Consider the following 21,191-nt stretch of genomic DNA (forward strand, 5'->3'; position numbering starts at 1 on the left):
CTGATTCCCCACCTATGCTGCCGAAATACGTTACATATTTACGTCCAGTCATAAGAGGGCAACGGAGAATAAACATCCGTGAGATGTCAGCAGGAACAAGGACACTGCTACACGCCATTTACCTGCGCACCAAATATGTAGTTTTCCTGGAAAGCAATGAATCACATCTGACCCCAAAATACTCGTGCACTGCAGTGGTCTTCAATCATGTCTAATGCACTACTACTCCCAGCACGCCCCACACATGCTAAGAGGAATAGTTGTCACCACAGGACACTGCATTCTATTATTCCAAAAAGAATGGACTCCCAGGCATGAGCCTACGAGGGGTCAGAAGCATGCCCCAGCGGAGCGGAACGTTACCAAAAGTAGCTGTTTTCGACTGTCAATCAGGCTGGTCTGGTCAGATGGGCGTGGTGACATCGCTGTTTCTTCCCCCAGATCTTGCTTATTTTTCCGTTGGTGGCGTAGTGGTTTGCGCATGCCCAAGTTCCGAATCCACTGCATAGGTGAGGGGAAAAAGCGCGATCTGCGCTATTCCCCTGGTGATCGGTGGGGGCGGCCATCTTCCTGTGGCCGCGCGTGCGCAGATGGAGCGCTCTGCTGCCCGGGGCTTCAGGAAAATGGCTGCGGGATGCCGCGCGTGCGCAGATGGAGATCGCGGTGGCCATTTTCCTGAAGCAGAGTTCGCATCTCGGCTTCAGGAAAATGGCTGCCGCGATCTCCATCTGCGCCACCAACGGAAAAATAAGCAAGATCTGGGGGAAGAAACAGTGATGTCACCACGCCCATCTGACCAGACCAGCCTGATTGACAGGCGAAAACGGCTACTTTGGTAACGTATTTCGGCAGCATAGGTGGGGAATCAGGGTACACAACATACACTATTGTAATGCACAGCTCAGGCCCTATTTAACACTATTTTTATCTCATACGGAAAAAACAGGGTGACAGGTTCTCTTTAAATATAGGGGCGCATGACGCATGCACCGCCGCGGCTGTGCCTGACGCAACCCTAATGTGAACGTAGCCTTAGTCCAGAACACTGGAAACATCCTTCGGGGAGCAGGAAATCATCATCTCACCTACAGCTAGCTGAACACTAGCTCTAGTCAGGACCACTAGGGGGCACAAAGCTGCTTCCCAGTGATGGCAAATAGGGGCTCCTGGAGAGCAGGCTGTTCTCCAGCGCTTGTAAAGCGGGGGTAGCTGCGCTCTGCTGCTGTTCACGGGTATGGTCCTAGCGCTGTGTATCCCTAATGCCTGGCTCACAGCAGTGACCCATCTGGAGAGACACGACTCCACGTACTCGGGAGCGCGCACGTCATCATGCTCGTGCTCCAAGCACACGGCACGTACCAGCTGCGCGCTCTGGAAGCAGTCGGAAGGCGTTCCGTTCACGTGACGTCATAGCTCCAGGGAGCCAATGCACTTTAACATCTACTAACCGTCGTTACCGACCTAGCCGGCTGCGGAAATATACCGAGTCATTGTAAGCGCTGCTGAGCCGCCACTGCTTATACAGGCATCCTAACTATGAGACACTCAATCTTCCGGCCTCTCAGTGACACGGCCTGCGTTCTGGTACTTCTGGTGAGTGGCCGAAGCCTTATCCTGATTTGTTACCGGTTGTGTGTGCGCGCTGACAGGCCCGTGGCTCTCCACAGGAGGGCACCGCGCTGTGTAGCGGCTGCGCACTGCTTGTCGTACCTTCCAGTGTGGGACACGACCGCTCCTGTGGCCGGGACCTCCGCACCGGCCAGCTCCGGGCCTCAGATCCAGTCGGCCCTCCAGTCACCCTATCACAGTCCGGCTCTCTGAAGTCGTGTGTTGTGTCCCCGTGTGATTGGCTGCTATCCCGGAACTCTCGGTTTGCGCAGAGTGTGTGTGCAGGGCAGAGAAGGGCGGCCGCTTATGGCGCAGGCGCACAGTGTGTGTGTGCAGCGCAGGGAAGGGCGGCCACTTATGGCGCAGAGTGCGTGTGCGGGGCAGGGAAGGGCGGCCACTTATGGCGCAGAGTGTGTGTGCGGAGCAGGGAAGGGCGGCCGCTTATGGCGCAGTGTGTGCAGGGAAGGGCGGCCGCTTATGGCGCAGTGTGTGCAGGGAAGGGCGGCCGCTTATGGCGCAGTGTGTGCAGGGAAGGGCGGCCGCTTATGGCGCAGTGTGTGCAGGGAAGGGCGGCCGCTTATGGCGCAGTGTGTGCAGGGAAGGGCGGCCGCTTATGGCGCAGTGTGCTTGGCAGGGAAGGGCGGCTGCTTATGGCGCAGAGTGCGTGTGCGGGGCAGGGAAGGGCGGCCGCTTATGGCGCAGAGTGCGTGTGCGGGGCAGGGTGATATGGAAACTTGGGTTGGATAAATTTATCCCTGTGTGTGCTGTGGCCGCTCCCAATAAGACTGAGTATTTTGAGCTTTCAAGGAATGAGACTGCAACACCATTGTGTCAGAACAACATTCCATCAATACTGATACTTTATTGTACATACATAGTTTTTATGATAGCATATAGAAAGGAGTGGTTAGGGGTGGTTAGTTAATTACCATATTGTCTAGCTCCTCTGTCATTGGTTATCTAAACATATATGGAATATTGTGATTAATGCTCATATGACTGCTGATTAAGCAACTAAAATGGAGCTCTGTATCTAGGACAAAGTTGAGATATTTGATCAGCAGTTTAATACATCTGACACTGTTCCGCTTTTGGGATGGAAAACCCCATACAATCTGTCTGGCTTATATCAGTTCATGTCAGCCATTTTAAACCATTGATTATAATGTGTATATATTAGCTGTGAGTATATGAGTATATATGATTATAGAGGAGTATACATGCAAGTGAGATCTACATGATATATATTTCTATCACAAGGGCGGCCGCTTATGGCGCAGAGTGTGTGCGCGGGGCAGGGAAGGGCGGCCGCTTATGGCGCAGAGTGCGTGTGCGGGGCAGGGAAGGGCGGCCGCTTATGGCGCAGAGTGCGTGTGTGGGGCAGGGAAGGGCGGCCACTTATGGCGCAGAGTGTGTGTGCAGGGAAGGGCGGCCGCTTATGGTGCGGGGCAGGGCTGGCGCAGAGTGGGTGAGCGGGGCAGGGCTGGCGCAGAGTGGGTGTGCGGGGCAGGGAAGGGCGGCTGCTTATGGCGCAGAGTGTGTGTGCGGGGCAGGGAAGGGCGGCCGCTTATGGTGCGTGTGCGGGGCAGGGCTGGCGCAGAGTGGGTGTGCGGGCCAGGGCGGCCGCTGCTGGCGCAGTGTGTGTGAACGTTATAGCCTATCAGCAGCAATAGATTTGTCCCTGAAGCCACCACTGTTTATTATTCTATCAGACCTTCAGGGAATGCAGCGCTGGTGCAGGAGGTGATTGTAGTTTCAATTGAAACCTGACTATTCCCCATGTCCCACAAACCAGCCCCATATCGGTAGCCCACTCTTTTTACTGCTTCCAACAAGCCTCTTTTGTTTGATTTCAGTTAAATAATTTCTTTCATTTGGCCAGGGATAAGAAAATCAGTGAGTGACAAGATAGGGATTGTTTTCTCTCTACTGGTTGTCACTAATCATCTTATTGCTCTCCTGTGGGCATGAGTAAGATGATTTACATGAGCAGTGCCACCCCTGGCAAATATTGTTCTTACCGACTGCGCACTGAGCCCCGTCTCTAACTGCGCACCTCAGTAACGCAGGACTCCTGCAGCGGCTATCACTGGCTCTGCAAATCTCACGGCTGGCTCTTTCAAATCCTGTTACACCCACAGGGGCATGATAATGTAGTTAGTGGGATGACTAGTCTTGGGGAATGAACCACAAAATGATTATCACTGGCCAAATGAAATGATGCTATGGAAATGAAACAGAAAGCAATGCATAGGGACTTGAAAAAAGCGGTGTGAAGAGTGGCATAAAGACATAAGTTTCAAGTTCTAGTGATGAGCAAGCGTCCTCGGAAAAGGTGTCATCTGAGCACGCTCATGTTGTGATTGAGTATCTCTGTGTGTTGCAGCTGTCTAACAGCTGCAACACATGCAGCTACAGTGACTCAAGCATAGTATCTGAGTACGCTGAAATGCTGTTTGGACGTGAGCATGCTCCAGCGGAGGAGGGGACCACAAAGGACGGGATAGCAGTGCGGCGGGAGCAGGGGGCGTACAAGGAGCTCTGCACGTCCTGCTGCCACCATTGCAGGCGCCGACATCTGCTGCAGCGGGACCTGTTGTGAATTCCGTTCTTGGGCTCCCTCCGGTGGTTTTAAGTGGAACTGCTACTCCTTGGATTCAGCTTAGCAGCTGCTTCCACTGATCGTCTCCTGCTCTGCTATTTAGCCTGGCTCTGATCTTCAGCCAGTGCCAGCTGTCTGTTTCTTGGTTGGATTCAGATCTCTCCATGGATTTCCTTGATAGTTAGTCCTGTTCAGCAAAGATAAGTCCTTGCTTTTTTTTGTTGTTGTCCTCTTGCTGTGGACTTAATCGTTCAGCTCATTTAATGTTTGCTCTAGTCCAGCTTGTCAGTATTCTATATTCATTTAAGCTGGAAGCTCTGGGGAAGCAGATTTGCCCTCCACACCGTTAGTCAGGTGTGGAGATTTTTTGTAAACTCTGTGATGGCTTTTTCTAGCTTTTAATACTGACCGCACAGTACACAGTATCCTTTCCTATTCTGTCTATATAGTTAGAAGTGTTCTCCTTTGCTAAATCCTGGTTTCATTCTGTGTATGTCATTTCCCTCTCCACTCACAGTCCATATTTGTGGGGGGCTGTCTGTCCTTTGGGAATTTTCTCTGAGGCAAGATAGCTTTCCTGTTTCCATCTTTAGGGGTAGTCAGTTCTCCGGCTGTGATGAGACATGCTTTACAAGCGCTGGAGAACAGCCTGCTCTCCAGGAGCCCCTATTTGCCATCACTGGGAAGCAGCTTTGTGCCCCCTAGTGGTCCTGACTAGAGCTAGTGTTCAGCTAGCTGTAGGTGAGATGATGATTTCCTGCTCCCCAAAGGATGTTTCCAGTGTTCTGGACTAAGGCTACGTTCACATTAGGGTTGCGTCAGGCACAGCCGCGGCGGTGCATGCGTCATGCGCCCCTATATTTAAAGGGAACCTGTCACCCTGTTTTTTTCCGTATGAGATAAAAATAGTGTTAAATAGGGCCTGAGCTGTGCATTACAATAGTGTATGTTGTGTACCCTGATTCCCCACCTATGCTGCCGAAATACGTTACCAAAGTAGCCGTTTTCGCCTGTCAATCAGGCTGGTCTGGTCAGATGGGCGTGGTGACATCACTGTTTCTTCCCCCAGATCTTGCTTATTTTTCCGTTGGTGGCGTAGTGGTTTGCGCATGCCCAAGTTCCGAATCCACTGCATAGGTGAGGGGGAAAAGCGCGATCTGCGCTATTTCCCTGGTGATCGGTGGGGGTGGCCATCTTCCTGTGGCCGCGCGTGCGCAGATGGAGCGCTCTGCTGCCCGGGGCTTCAGGAAAATGGCCGCGGGATGCCGCGCATGCGCAGATGGAGATCGCGGCAGCCATTTTCCTGAAGCCGAGATGCGAACTCTGCTTCAGGAAAATGGCCACCAGCTACATAGTATATAGCACAGATGTAGTATAACAGAGCCCACGCCGTATGTAACACAGCCCACGTACTATATAGCAATGTGGGCACTATATGCGTGGTTAAAAGAGAGTTAAAATAAAAAATAAACGTATGCTCACCTTCCTAAGACCCCTTGAAGTCCTGGCGCCTGTGTACGGTGCACGCGGCAGCCTCCGGTCCCAGGGTTGGTATGAGCGCAGGACCTGTGATGACGTCGTAGTCACATGACCATGACGTCATAGTAGGTCCTTCTCGCATAGCATCCTTGGCACCGGAACCTGCCGCTTGCACTGCCGAGGACAGCCGCGACGTCGGAAGGTGAGAATAACCTTTTTTATTATTATTATTATTATTATTTGTAACATTAGATCTTTTTACTATTGATGCTGCATACGCAGCATCAATAGTAAAAAGTTTGTCACACAGGGTTAATAGCTGCTTTAATGGAGTGCATAACACCGCGGCATAATGCGGTCAGTTAACACTGCCATTAACCCTGTGTGAGGGCTGACTGGAGGGGATTGACTGTCAATTTTCCTCGGTCTGGGGCTCCATGCAAGATCTATCCTTGTGGGGTAAGGATGATTCTGAAAGAGGTCAGGAATCGCCCCAGAACTACATGGGAGGACCTGTTCAATCAACCTGAAGAGAGCTGGGACCACAGTCTCAAACATTGTTAACACGATACACCGTCATGGATTAAAATCCTATAAGATATGCAAGGTTAGGTTTCCCTGCTCATTCCAGCAAATGTCCACACCTATTTAAAGTAACAGGGTAGAAAATAGGGTGCACCTCCGTTAGTCTACTTGTCAATCTGTGTAGCAGGGTGCTACACTGTGCCTGAAAATACAACTTGAATCAAAGGAAAAAAGACCAGAGACAAATGGGCGTGCACACCTTTTTCAATACTCGGATCAAGATAACAATAATCTATATGTATAATTGTCTAAGGGCTTGTTTCCATTTGCGAGAAACACGTCTGTATCTCGCATGTTGAAACCAAGCTCTGGTGCCGGCACTTGGGAGCGGAGCATGCGGCCGCATAGCAATACATGGAGCCGCACGCTCCGCTCTGGAGTGCCGGCGCCAGAGCTTGGTTTCCACATGCGAGATACGGACGTGTTTCTCGCAAATGGAAACAAGCTCTAAGGGTCTATTTGAATGTAACCGAAATCCCGCGTCGCTGATTGGTCATGCCCGGCCGGCCTCGACCAATCAGTGTTGGAGGACAGTGTGTGAGGGAGAGAATAACATGGAGGACAGTGTGTGAGGGAGAGAATAACATGGAGGACAGTGTGTGAGGGAGAGAATAACATGGAGGACAGTGTGTGAGGGAGAGAATAACATGGAGGACAGTGTGTGAGGGAGAGAGTAACATGGAGGACAGTGTGTGAGGGAGAGAGTAACATGGAGGACAGTGTGTGAGGGAGAGAATAACATGGAGGACAGTGTGTGAGGGAGAGAATACAAGGTATACAGCCACACAATGTCAACCCTAATCATCAGTAGCTGGAACATCCAGGGCCTGAACTCTTCAGCCTTCGGATGCAAGACAAACGACCCAGACTTTAACCAAAGACTAAAAGACATTGATATACAGATCCTCCTTGAAACATGGACTAAGGCAAATAATGAATCCTATGTCCCCACCGGATACAGGGAATTCTGTTTCCGCCCTGAAAAACAAAAACATCAAACAGGGCCGGAGCTCAGGAGGAATATTAGTCTGGTAGAAAGAGGAGCTCCAAGAACATATCAGAGCAGTGAAGAGAGGAGACAGCCACATCTGGATAAGAATAAGCCGCTTAATCCTCACTTCCTGGGCCGACCTCTACCTCTGTGCAGCTTACGTAGCTCCTTCATAGTCTCCATACTTCAACCCAGAAGTTTTGAGAACCTAAAGACGGAAGCTGCCCATTTCCAGACTCTGGGCAACGGTCTCATCTATGGTGACCTCAACGCAAGAACGGGAAGGGAAAGAGACTACCTGACCACTGATGGAAACATCTATATATTTGGAGCAGATAATGACTGTGACAATGCAGTGCACACTGACAGGAACAGCTACGACTGCACAGTAAATAAAAGCGGCAGAACACTGTTGAACCTATGCCGAAGCCTTGGACTTCTTATCCTCAATGGCCGCACCAAGGGAGACTCACTGGGAAGGCATATCCTAAACTCCCCTGTGGGCAGCAGTGTGATAGACTATGCCATCACAGATATGGACCCTACATATATTGGTGCCCTTATAGTCACCCCACAAACACATCTGTCAGACCACAACCAGCTGCTCCTATACATCAAATCCACAAATAAATCACCCTCACAAACCCCGCAAAAGACTGGCCTCTTTAGCTTGCCACCATCCTTCAAATGGTCCAAGATGTCGGCCCAAAAATATAAAGATGTCATCAGCAGACCAGAGATCAAGGAGAAACTCCAACGCTCCCATAATAGCATGTATGAGCTTAACCCCGAAGGAATACACCTAGCGATAAGAGACCTTAACGACATTCTCTATGCCATGGCAGAAATATCCAACCTGAAAAGAAGCACCAACAAGAGGCCGAGTAAACCAAATCCCAACAACTGGTTTGACAAAGAATGCAAGACTATACGGAAGGCCCTAAGAATGGCCTCAAATAAAAAACACAGCTAGACCCAAACAACCCTACTCTGAGAGAAGCCTACCACACTGTACAACAAAATTACAAAGCCATCCTCAGAAAGAAAAAGCAAAACCACATCTCCACCAAACTCCTCTAACTCCAAGATGCCCTTGAAGACAACTGAACGGGAAACCACTGGGTAAATCTGACAGGGAGAAGGACTTGGGGATCCTAGTTAATGATAAACTTACCTGGAGCAGCCAGTGCCAGGCAGCAGCTGCCAAGGCAAACAGGATCATGGGGTGCATTAAAAGAGGTCTGGATACACATGATGAGAGCATTATACTGCCTCTGTACAAATCCCTAGTTAGACCGCACATGGAGTACTGTGTCCAGTTTTGGGCACCGGTGCTCAGGAAGGATATAATGGAACTAGAGAGAGTACAAAGGAGGGCAACAAAGTTAATAAAGGGGATGGGAGAACTACAATACCCAGATAGATTAGCGAAATTAGGATTATTTAGTCTAGAAAAAAGACGACTGAGGGGCGATCTAATAACCATGTATAAGTATATAAGGGGACAATACAAATATCTCGCTGAGGATCTGTTTATACCAAGGAAGGTGATGGGCACAAGGGGGCATTCTTTGCGTCTGGAGGAGAGAAGGTTTTTCCACCAACATAGAAGAGGATTCTTTACTGTTAGGGCAGTGAGAATCTGGAATTGCTTGCCTGAGGAGGTGGTGATGGCGAACTCAGTCGAGGGGTTCAAGAGAGGCCTGGATGTCTTCCTGGGGCAGAACAATATTGTATCATACAATTATTAGGTTCTGTAGAAGGATGTAGATCTGGGGATTTATTATGATGGAATCTAGGAACATAGGCTGAACTGGATGGACAAATGTCTTTTTTCGGCCTTACTAACTATGTTACAACAAATTTTGGTAACTGTGGAATCACCTTGGATCCAACCAGAAAAGCAACAGCCTCCACCTCCAGAGTGGCAACATCTGGCTCCAGTGCTTCAAGGACCTTTACAATGACATCCCAAGTGAAGACCTGAACCCGGCACAAAAAGAGCTTGTGAAAAAAACTGAAAGATATGGAGGAAAAGTTCAGATTTCCAAAATCTTCTGGATCCACCAATCATACTGTCAGAAATAACAGAAAGCATCACACAGATAAAAGGTAAAAAAGCCAACGGTCCAGATGGGATCCACCTAGAAATGCTGAAATACAGCCCTCCAGACATCCAGGTTGCGATAGCAACTATTTAATATTGTACTGCAGTCCGGCTGCTTCCACAAAAACTGGAACCAAGGCCTCATAACCCCTATACACAAAAACGGGGACAAGTACGACCCATCAAACTACTGGGGGATATGTGTCCGCAGCAACCTTGGTAAACTCTTCAACTGCACCCTGAACAAGAGGATCCTCACCTTCCTCACCCAGCACAACATCCTCAGCAAGAGCCAAGCAGGGTTCATGCCAAACCACCGCACCACTGACCACATCTACACTCTGCACAGCCTCAAGAGCCACGTCCACAATACAAAGAACGGGAAGATATACGCTTGTTTTGTAGAATTCAAGAAGGCCTTCGACTCAGTGTGGCACCCAGAACTATTCCTAAAACTGCTGGAGAGCGGAATAGGAGGCAAAACATGCGACGTCATCCGAAGCTCCTACACTGAGAACAGTTGCAGTGTGAAGGTCAACGGAAGGAGGATGGCCTATTTCCAACAGAGCTGAGGAGTGAGACAGGGCTGCAGCCTCAGTCCAACGCTCTTTAACATCTACATCAATGAGCTGGCGGTGGCTCTAGAGTCCTCCTCAGCACCAGGACTCGCCTTCCATGACACCCAGGTGAAATTTCTGCTGTATGCGGATGACCTCATGCTGTTATCACCAACTGAGAAAGGCCTCCAAGATCATCTGAAAATCCTAGAGACCTTCAGCAGCACATGGGCACTGCCAATCAACCAGAAGAAAACAAATATTATGGTGTTCCAGAAAAGAAAGCAGAAACCTACTGGCCCTCCTACCTTTATGAGACAACCTTCCACTTACAGAAACCAACAGGTACACCTACCTGGGCCTAGAACTCAGCCAGTCAGGGAGCTTCAAGCAAGCCATAGAGTTACTAAAAGACAAGGCATCCAAAGCCTTATATGCCATCAGAAGACGTCTGTACCATCTCAAGGCACCAGTAACAGTCTGGCTAAAAAACGTTGACTTCATCTTTGCCCCCAATCCTTCTGTACGGCAGTGATGTCTGGGGCCCAGCCTCATACCCAAACTGGTCAAAGTGGGATGCTGGGCCGATTGAAATATTCCACCTAGAGTTCTGCAAGCATCTTCTCCAAATCTATCGGACCACATCATACAGCGCCTGCCGAGCAGAGTTGGGAAGGTTCCCACTACACATCGTAATAAAGAAGGCACTGTCATTCAAGGCTCATCTACAAAGTAGCAGTCCCAGCTCCTACCATCACAATGCCTTCCTACACCAGGAAGCCTCCCAACAAAAAGTACCCAAAGCCAGTCTGACCAAGCCATCAACCTACATGGCCTGACAAAAGGTGAAATCCAGAAGATGATACACAAAGTCAAAGAGGAATCAGCATCTGGAGGACCGACATAAATCCCAGAAACTGACGATATACGAGAACCTACAGAGGGAGTATAAACTGGCCCCATATCTAGAGAAACTAGAAAACCCCAAAGAGCGACAGATCCTGAGCCGATGCAGGCTGAGTGCCCACAGCCTAATCATCGAATCCGGGCGGCACCGACAGAACTACAAGCTCCGAGAGAGCAGACTGCAAGCAGTGCCCCCAGGAGGCCGTGGAGGATGAGGCCCACTTCTTGCTGAGGTGCCCCAAATACTCCGCAGTGAGGGACACTCACTTCAAGAGACTGTCTGATCTCCTCCCAGACTTAACATCCATGGAGGAGGAAGAGAAACTACTGATAATACTGGGGGAAGAGGAAAGTTCAGCAGCCATAGTAGCGGAATATGTCAGTGCCTGCCACAGACTAAGAGGAACTTGATATGCCATGGACTCCTATACCCCACCATAGACATGTCCCCTATCCTCTAAAAGGAGCCTGATATATCCAGGACCTCTATGCCTCCCTACCCCACCCCCTATTTTTACCATATGCTTTGGCAATGCTATCATGTACTTAGTCCTGCCAATAAAGCTTATTTGAATTGAATAAAAATTCTCCCCGTTTTTAAGTTTATCATATGGTAAAATAAATGGTGTCTTTGAAAACTATAAGTCATCCTGTGGAAACCAAGCTGTCATACAGCGATAGATGACTAATAAAGTTTTGACTCTTAAAATAAAGACAGGCGAAAAACAATGGCAGTGTGTCCAATGGGTTAAAACCTAAATGTAGGCACCAATGTTTATATGAATACTAGATGGTGGCCCGATTCTAACGCATCGGGTATCTACTATGTAATCGTCTAATTCTGTCTGTTTGTAACGGAAATCCTGCGTCACTGATTGGTCTCGCCAGCTGCCCGCGACCAATCAGCGACAGGCGCTGTTAATCCGCAAATTGGCGCGGATTTGAACCATGCTTTGCTGATTGGTCACGGCCGGCCGGCCGTGACCAATCAGCAATATTGGCTCGAGATTTAAACCCTTCTGCATTGGTTGGTCATGCCCGGCCGGCCGTGACCAATCAGTGATATTGGCGTGGGATTTAAACACCGCTTCACTGTTAATGTATATATTTTACTCAGAAAATCCTGTGTATTCATTGCATTATTCTTAAATCCTCATAAATTACATACATATTCTAAAATACGCGATGAATTGGGCCACCATCTAGTAAAATATATAGCTGTATTTGAACATTAGGACACACAAATCCGCAAACCGTAAAAACAAATGTCGGTCAAACCACACCCCTCAATATTAAACGGTGATAACATGTCAGTTTTCATAAGTGTGATGAATAAACAGTACATAACTGGCAGTTAAATGGCCTCCCATCTTCATGCGATGTCGTCCTCTTTGCTTCCTGTTGCGGCTCCTGCGCAGGCGTACTTTTTCTGCCCTGTTCAGGGCAGAGCAAAGTACTGCAGTGTGCAGGTGCTGGGCCTCTCCTGCACCTGCACACTGAACAGGGCAGATAAAGTACGTCTGCGCAGGAGCCACGGCAAGAAGTAAAGAGGATGTCATTGTATGAAGATGGGAGGCGCTGGACCCGGCCCGTGACGCCCATTAAACCGGACTGCCCCTGGGTGAGTATAATCTAAATTGTTTTTCTAGTTCACCACCTGACCGCACCATGGAGGACGTCCTTCTTGCCCTCAGTGAGACAGGAACAACGAGCGGTTAAAAGGACCCTCCCCTTACCACCCACCAGTGTTTTTCCTGCCCCACTGGGGATAGGAACGGCGAGCGTGTCCTCGGACGGTGCTGTTCAGATGGTGAGGATCATGGGGCCCAGCCTTTCCCTTCCCACCGCAAGAGATCTGCTGCTGATACCTGCGATGGGGGGTCCCTCAGCCTCCCCAGTGTAGTGCTGCTCCTGGGGTCGGATCTGCTTCCTCCTCGGGGGCTCTAGGACCTGGCGCTATGCTGCTGAGGCGCGGTGGAGCGGCCGCGTCACTTCCGGGCTCCAGCATCTCTGCCGGGTAGTGGCAGAACTCAGCGGCGGTTCTGGCCTCTTGGAGAAGCTTTTCTCAGCGCAGTCATGCCACACGGGGAGCGGTAGAGGATAAGCAGGATCAACCAGGTAAAGACGAAGATAAGGGGGAGGGCGCAGTATCTACCGCTGGCCATCCTGAAATAGGAGCACTCGGTCAGTGTGCTCTTTTACAATGGAGGACACAGCCAAACCTGAGGAACCAGAGCAGAGCCAGGGGCACGTGAGTAGGCTACTCACAAAAAGCCATGCCACAATGCCATACCAATCCCCTATGCACTCGGAGGTAATACTTAAATCTGTGTTTTTAGGGAGAGCCATCCACCCCTTCAGAAAAAAAGATTTCCGGGAAGAGTAAATGTCCCATTTGCACTGCTAAATTGCCAGAAAACTGGCAGAAACTGCTCTGTAAAGCCTGTACGTTTAAAATTGTCGGGGAGGAGCAGACCTCACTATAATGACCAACATGAGGTCAATGATAAGACAGGAGGTCCAGGCTTCCATCTCGAGCCTGAATCTCCCTCATACCAGCCAAGCAGAACTGCAAAGATTGCGGAAAAGGCTTAGGGAATCTAGCCCCTCCTCAGAGGACAATGTCTCGGAAGATTCGGATAAGGATGAAAGGGAGGATTCAATAGAAAGAGGGAAGAGATATCTATTCTAAAGCAGCAGACACGGATAAGCTTCTACACGCAGTACGAAACACTGTGCATTTGCAGGACACACCGGAAGAAGTTTCTATACAAGATGAAATGTTTGGCGGTCTGCGTTCCCAGGTCACTAGAGTTTTCCCTGTTAATAACCATATCCGCTCCATGATCTTAGAAGAGTGGCAGGAGGCGGAGAAGAGGCTAGTGGTCCCAAGGGACTTAAGGCTCCATTTGCCTTTCAACCTAGAGGATATAAAGACTTGGGATGAAGTACCCAAGATAGGCGTGCCATTGGCCAAAGTGTCGAAAAAGACGGCGATTTCGTTCGAGGACTCCTCTGGACTGAAGTAACCAATGGATCGTAAGGGATGGACTACTAAGGAGAGTTTGGGAGTCTTCGGCAGTGATAATTCGGGCGAACATTGCAGCAACCTCTGTAGCCTGGTCCATGCATTTATGGATGGACGATCTGGAGGAACATCTCAAAGCAAAAACTTCCAGAGATGTCATACTTAAATCCCTGCATTTGTTAACGCTCGAGACAGGATTCATGGCAGACGCATTGGCAGTCAGTGCGAATCTATGCCAGGAACGAGTCTTTATCTAATGCGGCCAGAAGAGCAATCTGGCTAAAGGCTTGGTCGGGGGATACCTGTCAAAAAGTAAACTCTGTGGGATCCCATTCTCAGGGTGGAAAATACCAGCCCTTTCGTAGATCCCGTCCTAGTCACAAAACAGACTACAGAGGGAAGGTGAAGACCGAGAAGTTGACCTATCCCAAAGGGGGAAAGAGTAGAGACTCCATCTTCTCAGGTCCCGGCTCAGAAAAATTCAATAAATGACGCCATCAGAGTGGGAGGTCGGTTAAAGGAGTTTCTAGGGGGTTGGCAGAAGATGTCTCAGAATCCTTGGATTCTTCATACGATTGGCCAGGGCTACAAACTAGAATTCACCAGCTTACCCCCAGAGAGGTTCATAGTAACCAGATCCCATCCTCTGCTAGACTCCCCTATCTGGACAGATATCCAGGGGCTACTAAAAATAGACGCAGTCGTTCCAGTTCCCACTCCAGAGAGAGGCAGGGGTCATTACTCGAGTCTCTTCTCAATAAAGAAAACATCAGGAGACTCCAGAACGATCATAAATCTCAAACCCCTGAACAAGTGGATAAAATACAAGAAATTCAAGATGAAGTCCATAAAGTCTGTGATACCCCTGATACACAAGGACATGATGTGCACTTTAGATTTGAAAAGTGCATACTACCATGTCCCAATCCACACTTCCGATCAGAAGTATTTAAGATTCGCCCTGATAAACCAGGGGATAATCCATAATTTTCAATTCCGGTGCCTTCCCTTCGGCCTTGCTTTGGCCTCCAGAATTTTTACCAAGCTGATGATAGAAGTGGTCGCCTACTTAAGAAGCCACGGTATAACCATATTACCATATTTGGACGACTTTTTGGTAATGGCGAGATCCGAGAAACATCTTGGGATCGACTGCCACTTTACAATCTCCATGCTGCAGGAGCTTGGGTGGATCGTAAATTGGGAGAAATCAAATTTGGTCCCACAATCCAGAATAAAATTTGTGGGAGTCATATTAGATTCCCACATCAGAACATCTTTTTTGCCAGAAGAGAGACAAGTAACAATAATCGAAAACGTCCGCTGGTTCAGGAAGAATCCGTCCTCTATAAGGGAGGCAATGAAGATTCTGGGTTTAATGATGGCTTGTATCTCCTGTGTGAAGTGGAGTCAATTTCACTCTCGAAGATTGCAGAAGGAGGTTCTGAGGACTTGGGACAGAAGACAGAGTTCTTTGGACAAGAAGATGACTCTTTTTGTCTTTCAGTGAAGAAAGGACTAATTTGATGGACCATCCCAGAAAACCTGAAAGTAGGGGTACCATGGGTTCTCTGTCCCTGTATCACCGTTACCATGGACCCCAGTCAGTTCGGATGGGGCGGACATATCGAAGGGAAATACTACCAAGGACAATGGAATCCAGAAATGAAGTCCAGATAATCAAATTTCAGGGAACTATATGCAATATGGAAAGTTCTTTACCAGGATCGATCAGAGGCAAGCACGTGAAGGTACTGTCCGACAATGTGACAGCAGTGGCGTTTCTAAGACACCAGGGAGGCCCGAAGCACCCATCATTACAGCATCTGGCAAACCAGATTTTTAAGTGGGCTGTACATCTGGAGGGAGCCAGGAACCAGGTGGCAGATTTCTTGAGCAGAACACCGATTAATCCCACAGAGTGGAAATTGAATTCAGAAGTGTTCTACATGTTGTGCCAATGTTGGAGAACACCGCAAGTGGATCTCTTTGCCACCAGGACATATGCAAAAGCCAGAACCTTTTTTTTAACTATATCCCCTAGATGATGCAGCGGGAGTCGATGCTCTGACATCCTTGGGGAGAAGGGCTTCTGTATGCCTTCCCACCCCTCCCACTAATTCAGAGAGCAGTCAGTAAGATATGGGACGACGGAGCGACAGTGATCTTGGTAGTACCTTTTTGGCCAGGGAGAAGCTGGTTCTCTCAACTAACCAGAATGGCGGTAGAGAGGCCTATTCTTTTACTAAAGAGACAGGACCTACTATACCAAGGCCCGTTGCTCCACAAGAATTTAGGCTCACTCCAACTATCTGCTTGGATCCTGAACGCCAAACCCTGTCGGAAGATGTGATCACCACGCTGCAAGCAAGCAGAAAGCCGGTGACTTCGACAATCTACAAAAAAACTTGGAGGCGATTTTGTTCCTTTTCAGGAGGAGCTCCAGTAGACACTACAAGTCCGGACATTCCCAAAATCCTCAACTTCCTCCAATTAGGCTTTAAAAAATGCCTTCGGCCTAGTACTTTAAAAGTGCAGATTACGGCCCTTAGTGTTTTCTTTGACCTTTCTTTGCCGCACATCCCTGGGTAGCGAGGTTTTCTAGAGCCACACAGAGAATGAGACCCCTTGTAAGGAAGTCATCTCCACCGTGGGACCGTAACTTGGTCCTTAATGCCCTGTGTAAACCTCCATATCTCCTGTCAGAGGACATGGATATAGCCAAGCTCTCTTTTAAAACAGCTTTTCTTGTGGCTATTACATCGGCTAAAAGGTTGGGGGATATGGATCCTGTATAGACAGGATCCATATCTACAGATTTTTGATGATAGAATAGTCCTGAGTCTTGACCCAACTTTGCTCTCCAAGGTGGTATCTACAAATATGAACCAAGAAGTAATCCTTCCCTCGTTCTGCCAGCACCCTAGAAATCCAAAAGAGGGGGTCTATCATAATTTAGATGTCAGAGAGACAGTTTTAAAATATGTAAAGGCAACGGAGAGTTGGAGACGAGACAAAAATCTGATTATACATTACTAGATGGTGGCCCGATTCTAACACATCGGGTATTCTAGAATATGCATGTCCACGTAGTATATTGCCCAGCTACATAGTATATTGCCCAGCCACATAGTATATTGCCCAGTCACGTAGTATATTGCCCAGCGACGTAGTATATTGCCCTGCCACGTAGTGTATTGCCCAGCCACGTAGTGTATTGCCCAGCTACCTAGTATACAGCACAGCTACGTAGTATATTGCACAGAGCCACATAGTATATTGCACAGTTTTGTAGTATATTGTCCAGCCACGTAGTATATTGCCCAGCCTTGTAGTATACAGCAGAGCCACGTAGGATATTGCCCAGTGACGTAGTATATTACCGAGGCACGTATGTGACAGGTGCAAAAAATAAAAAATAAACATACTCACCTAACGATCCGAGGGCCCCTTGTAGTGTATCATACTCACCATTCTTGTCACTGCTCCTCCGCGTCCCGCCTCTCCTCTTCGTGGGATCCTGTGCAGATGGTAGTGCTCGGCTTCAGGAAAATGGCCGCGGGATGCCGCGCGTGCGCAGATCGAGATCGCGGCGGCCATTTTCCTGAAGCCGAGTTCCATTGCAAGTGCCAGGGCTGGTGGGAATAGGACCTATGAAGACGTCGCGGTCACATGACCGTGACGTCACGGAAGGTCCTTGCCGCACACCAGCCCTGGGACGGGACCTCACCGCAAGCTGACGGTTGTAATGGAGCGGTCCGGGAAGCGTGGCGAGGAGCGAGAAAGGCGGCGGAGGGTGAGTATAGCAGGTTTTTTTTTTAAAATTTATTTTAACATTACATTTTGTACTATTGATGCCGCATAGGCAGCGTCAATAGTACAAAGTTGGGGACACACAGGGTTAATAGCAGCGGTAACGGAGTGCGTTACCCGCGGCATAACGCGGTCCGTTACCGCCGGCATTAACCCTGTGTGAGCGGTGTATGCGGGCGCCGGGCAGTGAGTGCGGGGAGTAAGGAGCGGCCATTTTTTTCTGGACTGTGCGCGTCGCTGATTGGTCGCGGCAGCCATGACAGGCAGCTGCCGAGACCAATCAGCGAACGAATAACGGTGACAGAAGGACAGACGGAAGTTACCCTTAGACAATTATATATATAGATGGGGGGCCAAATAGGGGCTGTAAATGGGCAAAGGCAACCATCGCGAGGTGGATAAAGACTGATAGACGTAGCTTATAGAGCTCGAGGGTAGGATCCCCCAGACATTCCTAGAGCCCATTCAATCAGAGCTATAGCTACGTCATGGGCAGAAAGGGGGGGGGTGCTCAACCTAACAAATCTGCAGGGCCACAACTTGGGCTAGTCTTAGTACTTTTGCTAGACATTACAAGCTAGTTGTTTCAGAACAATTAGCCTTTGGCAGGAAGGTCTTACATGCAGTAGTCCCACCATAAGGGCTTGTTTCCACTTGCGAGAAACACGTCCGTGTCTCGCATGTGGAAACCAAGCTCCGACGCCAGCACTTTGGAGCGGAGCGTGCAGCTCCATGTGTTCCTATGCGGCTGCACGCTCCACTCTGGAGTGCCGGCGCCAGAGCTTGGTTTCCACATGCGAGACATGGACGTGTTTCTCGCAAGTGGAAACAAGCCCTAAGATTACCATTCTTTGGTACTTTTCCATGGTGCTGTCAGATGGTCAACTAGAAAACGGTAATTAGACCTTGCGGTAATTGTATTTCCAGGAATCCATCCTGACAGCACTACTAGTTCACTCCCCACTGCAAGATTTTGTTTTGTATACTAATGTGAAGTAACATTGGTGTAAGAATTGTTAATAAAGTTTCTTTTTTTGCATCCATCCAGATGTGGTACTTTGGAAAATCACTGGCGGGTGGTAAGGGGAGGGTCCTTTTAACCGCTCGTTGTTCCTGTCCCAATGAGGGTAAAGGTACCTTCACACGAAACGACATCGCTAGCGATCCGTGACGTTGCAGCGTCCTGGCTAGCGATATCGTTTCGTTTGACACGCAGCAGCGATCAGGATCCTGCTGTGATGTCGCTGGTCGCTGAATAAAGTCCAGAACTTTATTTGGTCGTCCGATCGCTGTGTATCGTTGTGTTTGAAAGCAAAAGCAACGATACCAGCGATGTTTTACACTGGTAACCAGGGTAAACATCGGGTTACCAAGCGCAGGGCCGCGCTTAGTAACCCGATGTTTACCCTGGTTACCAGCGTAAAAGTAAAAAAAACAAACAGTACATGCTCACCTGCGCGTCCCCCAGCCTCTGCTTCCTGACACTGACTGAGCGCCGGCCCTAAAGTGAAAGTGAAAGCACAGCTGTTGGGGCCGGAGCTCAGTCAGTGTCAGGAAGCAGAGGCTGGGGGACGCGCAGGTGAGCATGTACTGTTTGTTTTTTTTACTTTTACGCTGGTAACCAGGGTAAACATCGGGTTACTAAGCGCGGCCCTGCGCTTAGCAACCCGATGTTTACCCTGGTTACCCGGGGGCCTCGGCATCGTTGGTCGCTGGAGAGCGGTCTGTGTGACAGCTCTCCAGCGATCAAACAGCGACGCTGCAGCGATCGGCATCGTTGTCGCTATCGCTGCAGCGTCGCTTCGTGTGAAGGTACCTTAAGAAGGACATCCTCCATGGTGCTGTTAGGAAGGATTCCTGGAAATACAATTACTGGTAGGTCTAATTACCATTTTTTTTAATCTTTCAGGTTACATTGGGGGCTTATCTACAGCATTACAGAATGCTGTAGATAAGCTCCTGATGCCGGTGGCCTTGGCTTATAGGCGAATTTTGGGGTGACAGATTCCCTTTAATAATAAGCTACCACAGAATTTGTCACAATTACAATTTGTGAGACTAATTCATGGGTAATAATTCATAGCAACCGTGACCAAACATCAAACCTGACCTATTCATGTCCAGAATGTGACCCAGTCGTCCTCTACAGTAATGGGGTAGATGTCAGTAAACTGATTTAAGAATTGCATGGTATGGAGGTCACAAAACACACAAAGTGTGGATTTTCTCTGGGGTCTCGGTTGCCGGGGGTAGCCGAGACCCCAGAGAACATGATTCGGGTTGGTTTTTACCAACCCCCGGGTTGCGATCGCCGGTAATTAACAGTTTACTGGCGGCCGCAAAAAAACCCGCAGTTTCCCATTTAATTTCTCTGTCCTCCGATGTGATCGCACATCAGAAGACAGAGAAATGGGGTTCCCAATCACCCCCCGATACTCACCCGTCTCCCCCGATGCTCCTCGTGGCTCCCGATGGGCGCCGCCATCTTTCCGGGAAAGAAATGGCTGGCCGGCACCCAGCAGATCTTTGGGTTCTCAGCTGCCGGGGGTAGCCAAGACCCCAAAGAACATGATCGGGGTCGGTTTTTACCGACCCCTGTTTTGCGATTGCCAGTAATTAACAGTTTACCGGCGACCGAAAAAAAAAGTTGTGTGTCATTCTGTCCTCTGATGTGATCGCACATCAGAGGACAGAGAACTAGGGGGATCGGGGACCCTGTTATACTTACCGGTGTCCCTGGGTCCTCCTGCGTCCCCTCCTGGCCGCTGACTTCTTCCTCCGCCCGCAGACCATTCCATCAAAGTCTACATTTTAAAACGTCACTACTTCCCTTCCGAGCCCTGATGTGTGCCCAAACAGTGGTCCCCCCAACATAATGGGGTATCGGCGCACTCAGCACAAATTGGACAACATGTTTTGGGGTCCAATTTCTCCTTTTACCCTTGGGAAAATAAAAAATTGGGGGCGGCGAAAAAAAATCATGTTTGTGGAGCACTTGGGCGTTCAAAGTGCTCACCACACATCTAGATAAGTTCCTTGGGGGGTCTAGTTTAGGTAAATTAGGGGCTCTGCAAATGCAACATAAGGCCCGCAGACCATTCTCTCAAAGTCTGCATTCCAAAACGGCGCTCCTTCCCTTCCGAGCTATTCCATGCACCCAAACAGTGGGCCCCCCCCCACATATGGGGTCTCAGCGTACTCAGCATAAACTGCACAATACATTTTGGGGTCCAATTTCTCCTGTTACCCTTGTGAAAGTAAAAATTTGGGGGTGAAAAGATCATTTTTGTGGAAAAAATGATTTTTTATTCTCATGGCTATAAACTTCTGTGAAGCTGTTGGGGGTTCATAGTGCGCACCACACATCTAACTAAGCTCTTTGGGGGGTCTAGTTTCCAAAATGGAGTCACTTGTGGGTTTTTTTTTTTTTACTGTGTAGGTACATCAGGAGCTCTGCAAATGCAACATGACGCCCGCAGACCATTTCATCAAAGTCTGCATTTTAAAATGTCACT

General features: G+C 49.0%; 1 protein-coding gene across 7 annotated transcripts in view; it reads left to right on the plus strand.

The window, feature by feature from the left end:
- ERP44 (endoplasmic reticulum protein 44) overlaps nt 1-21,191 on the plus strand; it is a 367,040-nt gene that overhangs the window by 22,019 nt on the left and 323,830 nt on the right. The window contains exon 1 of one of the 7 annotated variants that reach the window (XM_077269493.1): nt 1,317-1,593. The exons of 2 other annotated variants lie outside the window; for them this stretch is intronic. Coding sequence is in view for 2 of the 5 variants with exons in the window: in XM_077269488.1 (XP_077125603.1) it covers nt 1,537-1,593 (57 nt within the window). In the remaining 3 variants the exon portion in view is untranslated. Of the gene's footprint in view, nt 1-1,316; nt 1,594-21,191 lie in introns of those variants that run through there. 4 more of the 7 variants (XM_077269491.1, XM_077269488.1, XM_077269489.1 and 1 more) reach the window with 4 other exon arrangements.

Source organism: Ranitomeya variabilis, chromosome 6, assembly GCF_051348905.1.
Source record: "Ranitomeya variabilis isolate aRanVar5 chromosome 6, aRanVar5.hap1, whole genome shotgun sequence".
Taxonomy (NCBI): Eukaryota; Metazoa; Chordata; class Amphibia; order Anura; family Dendrobatidae; genus Ranitomeya; species Ranitomeya variabilis.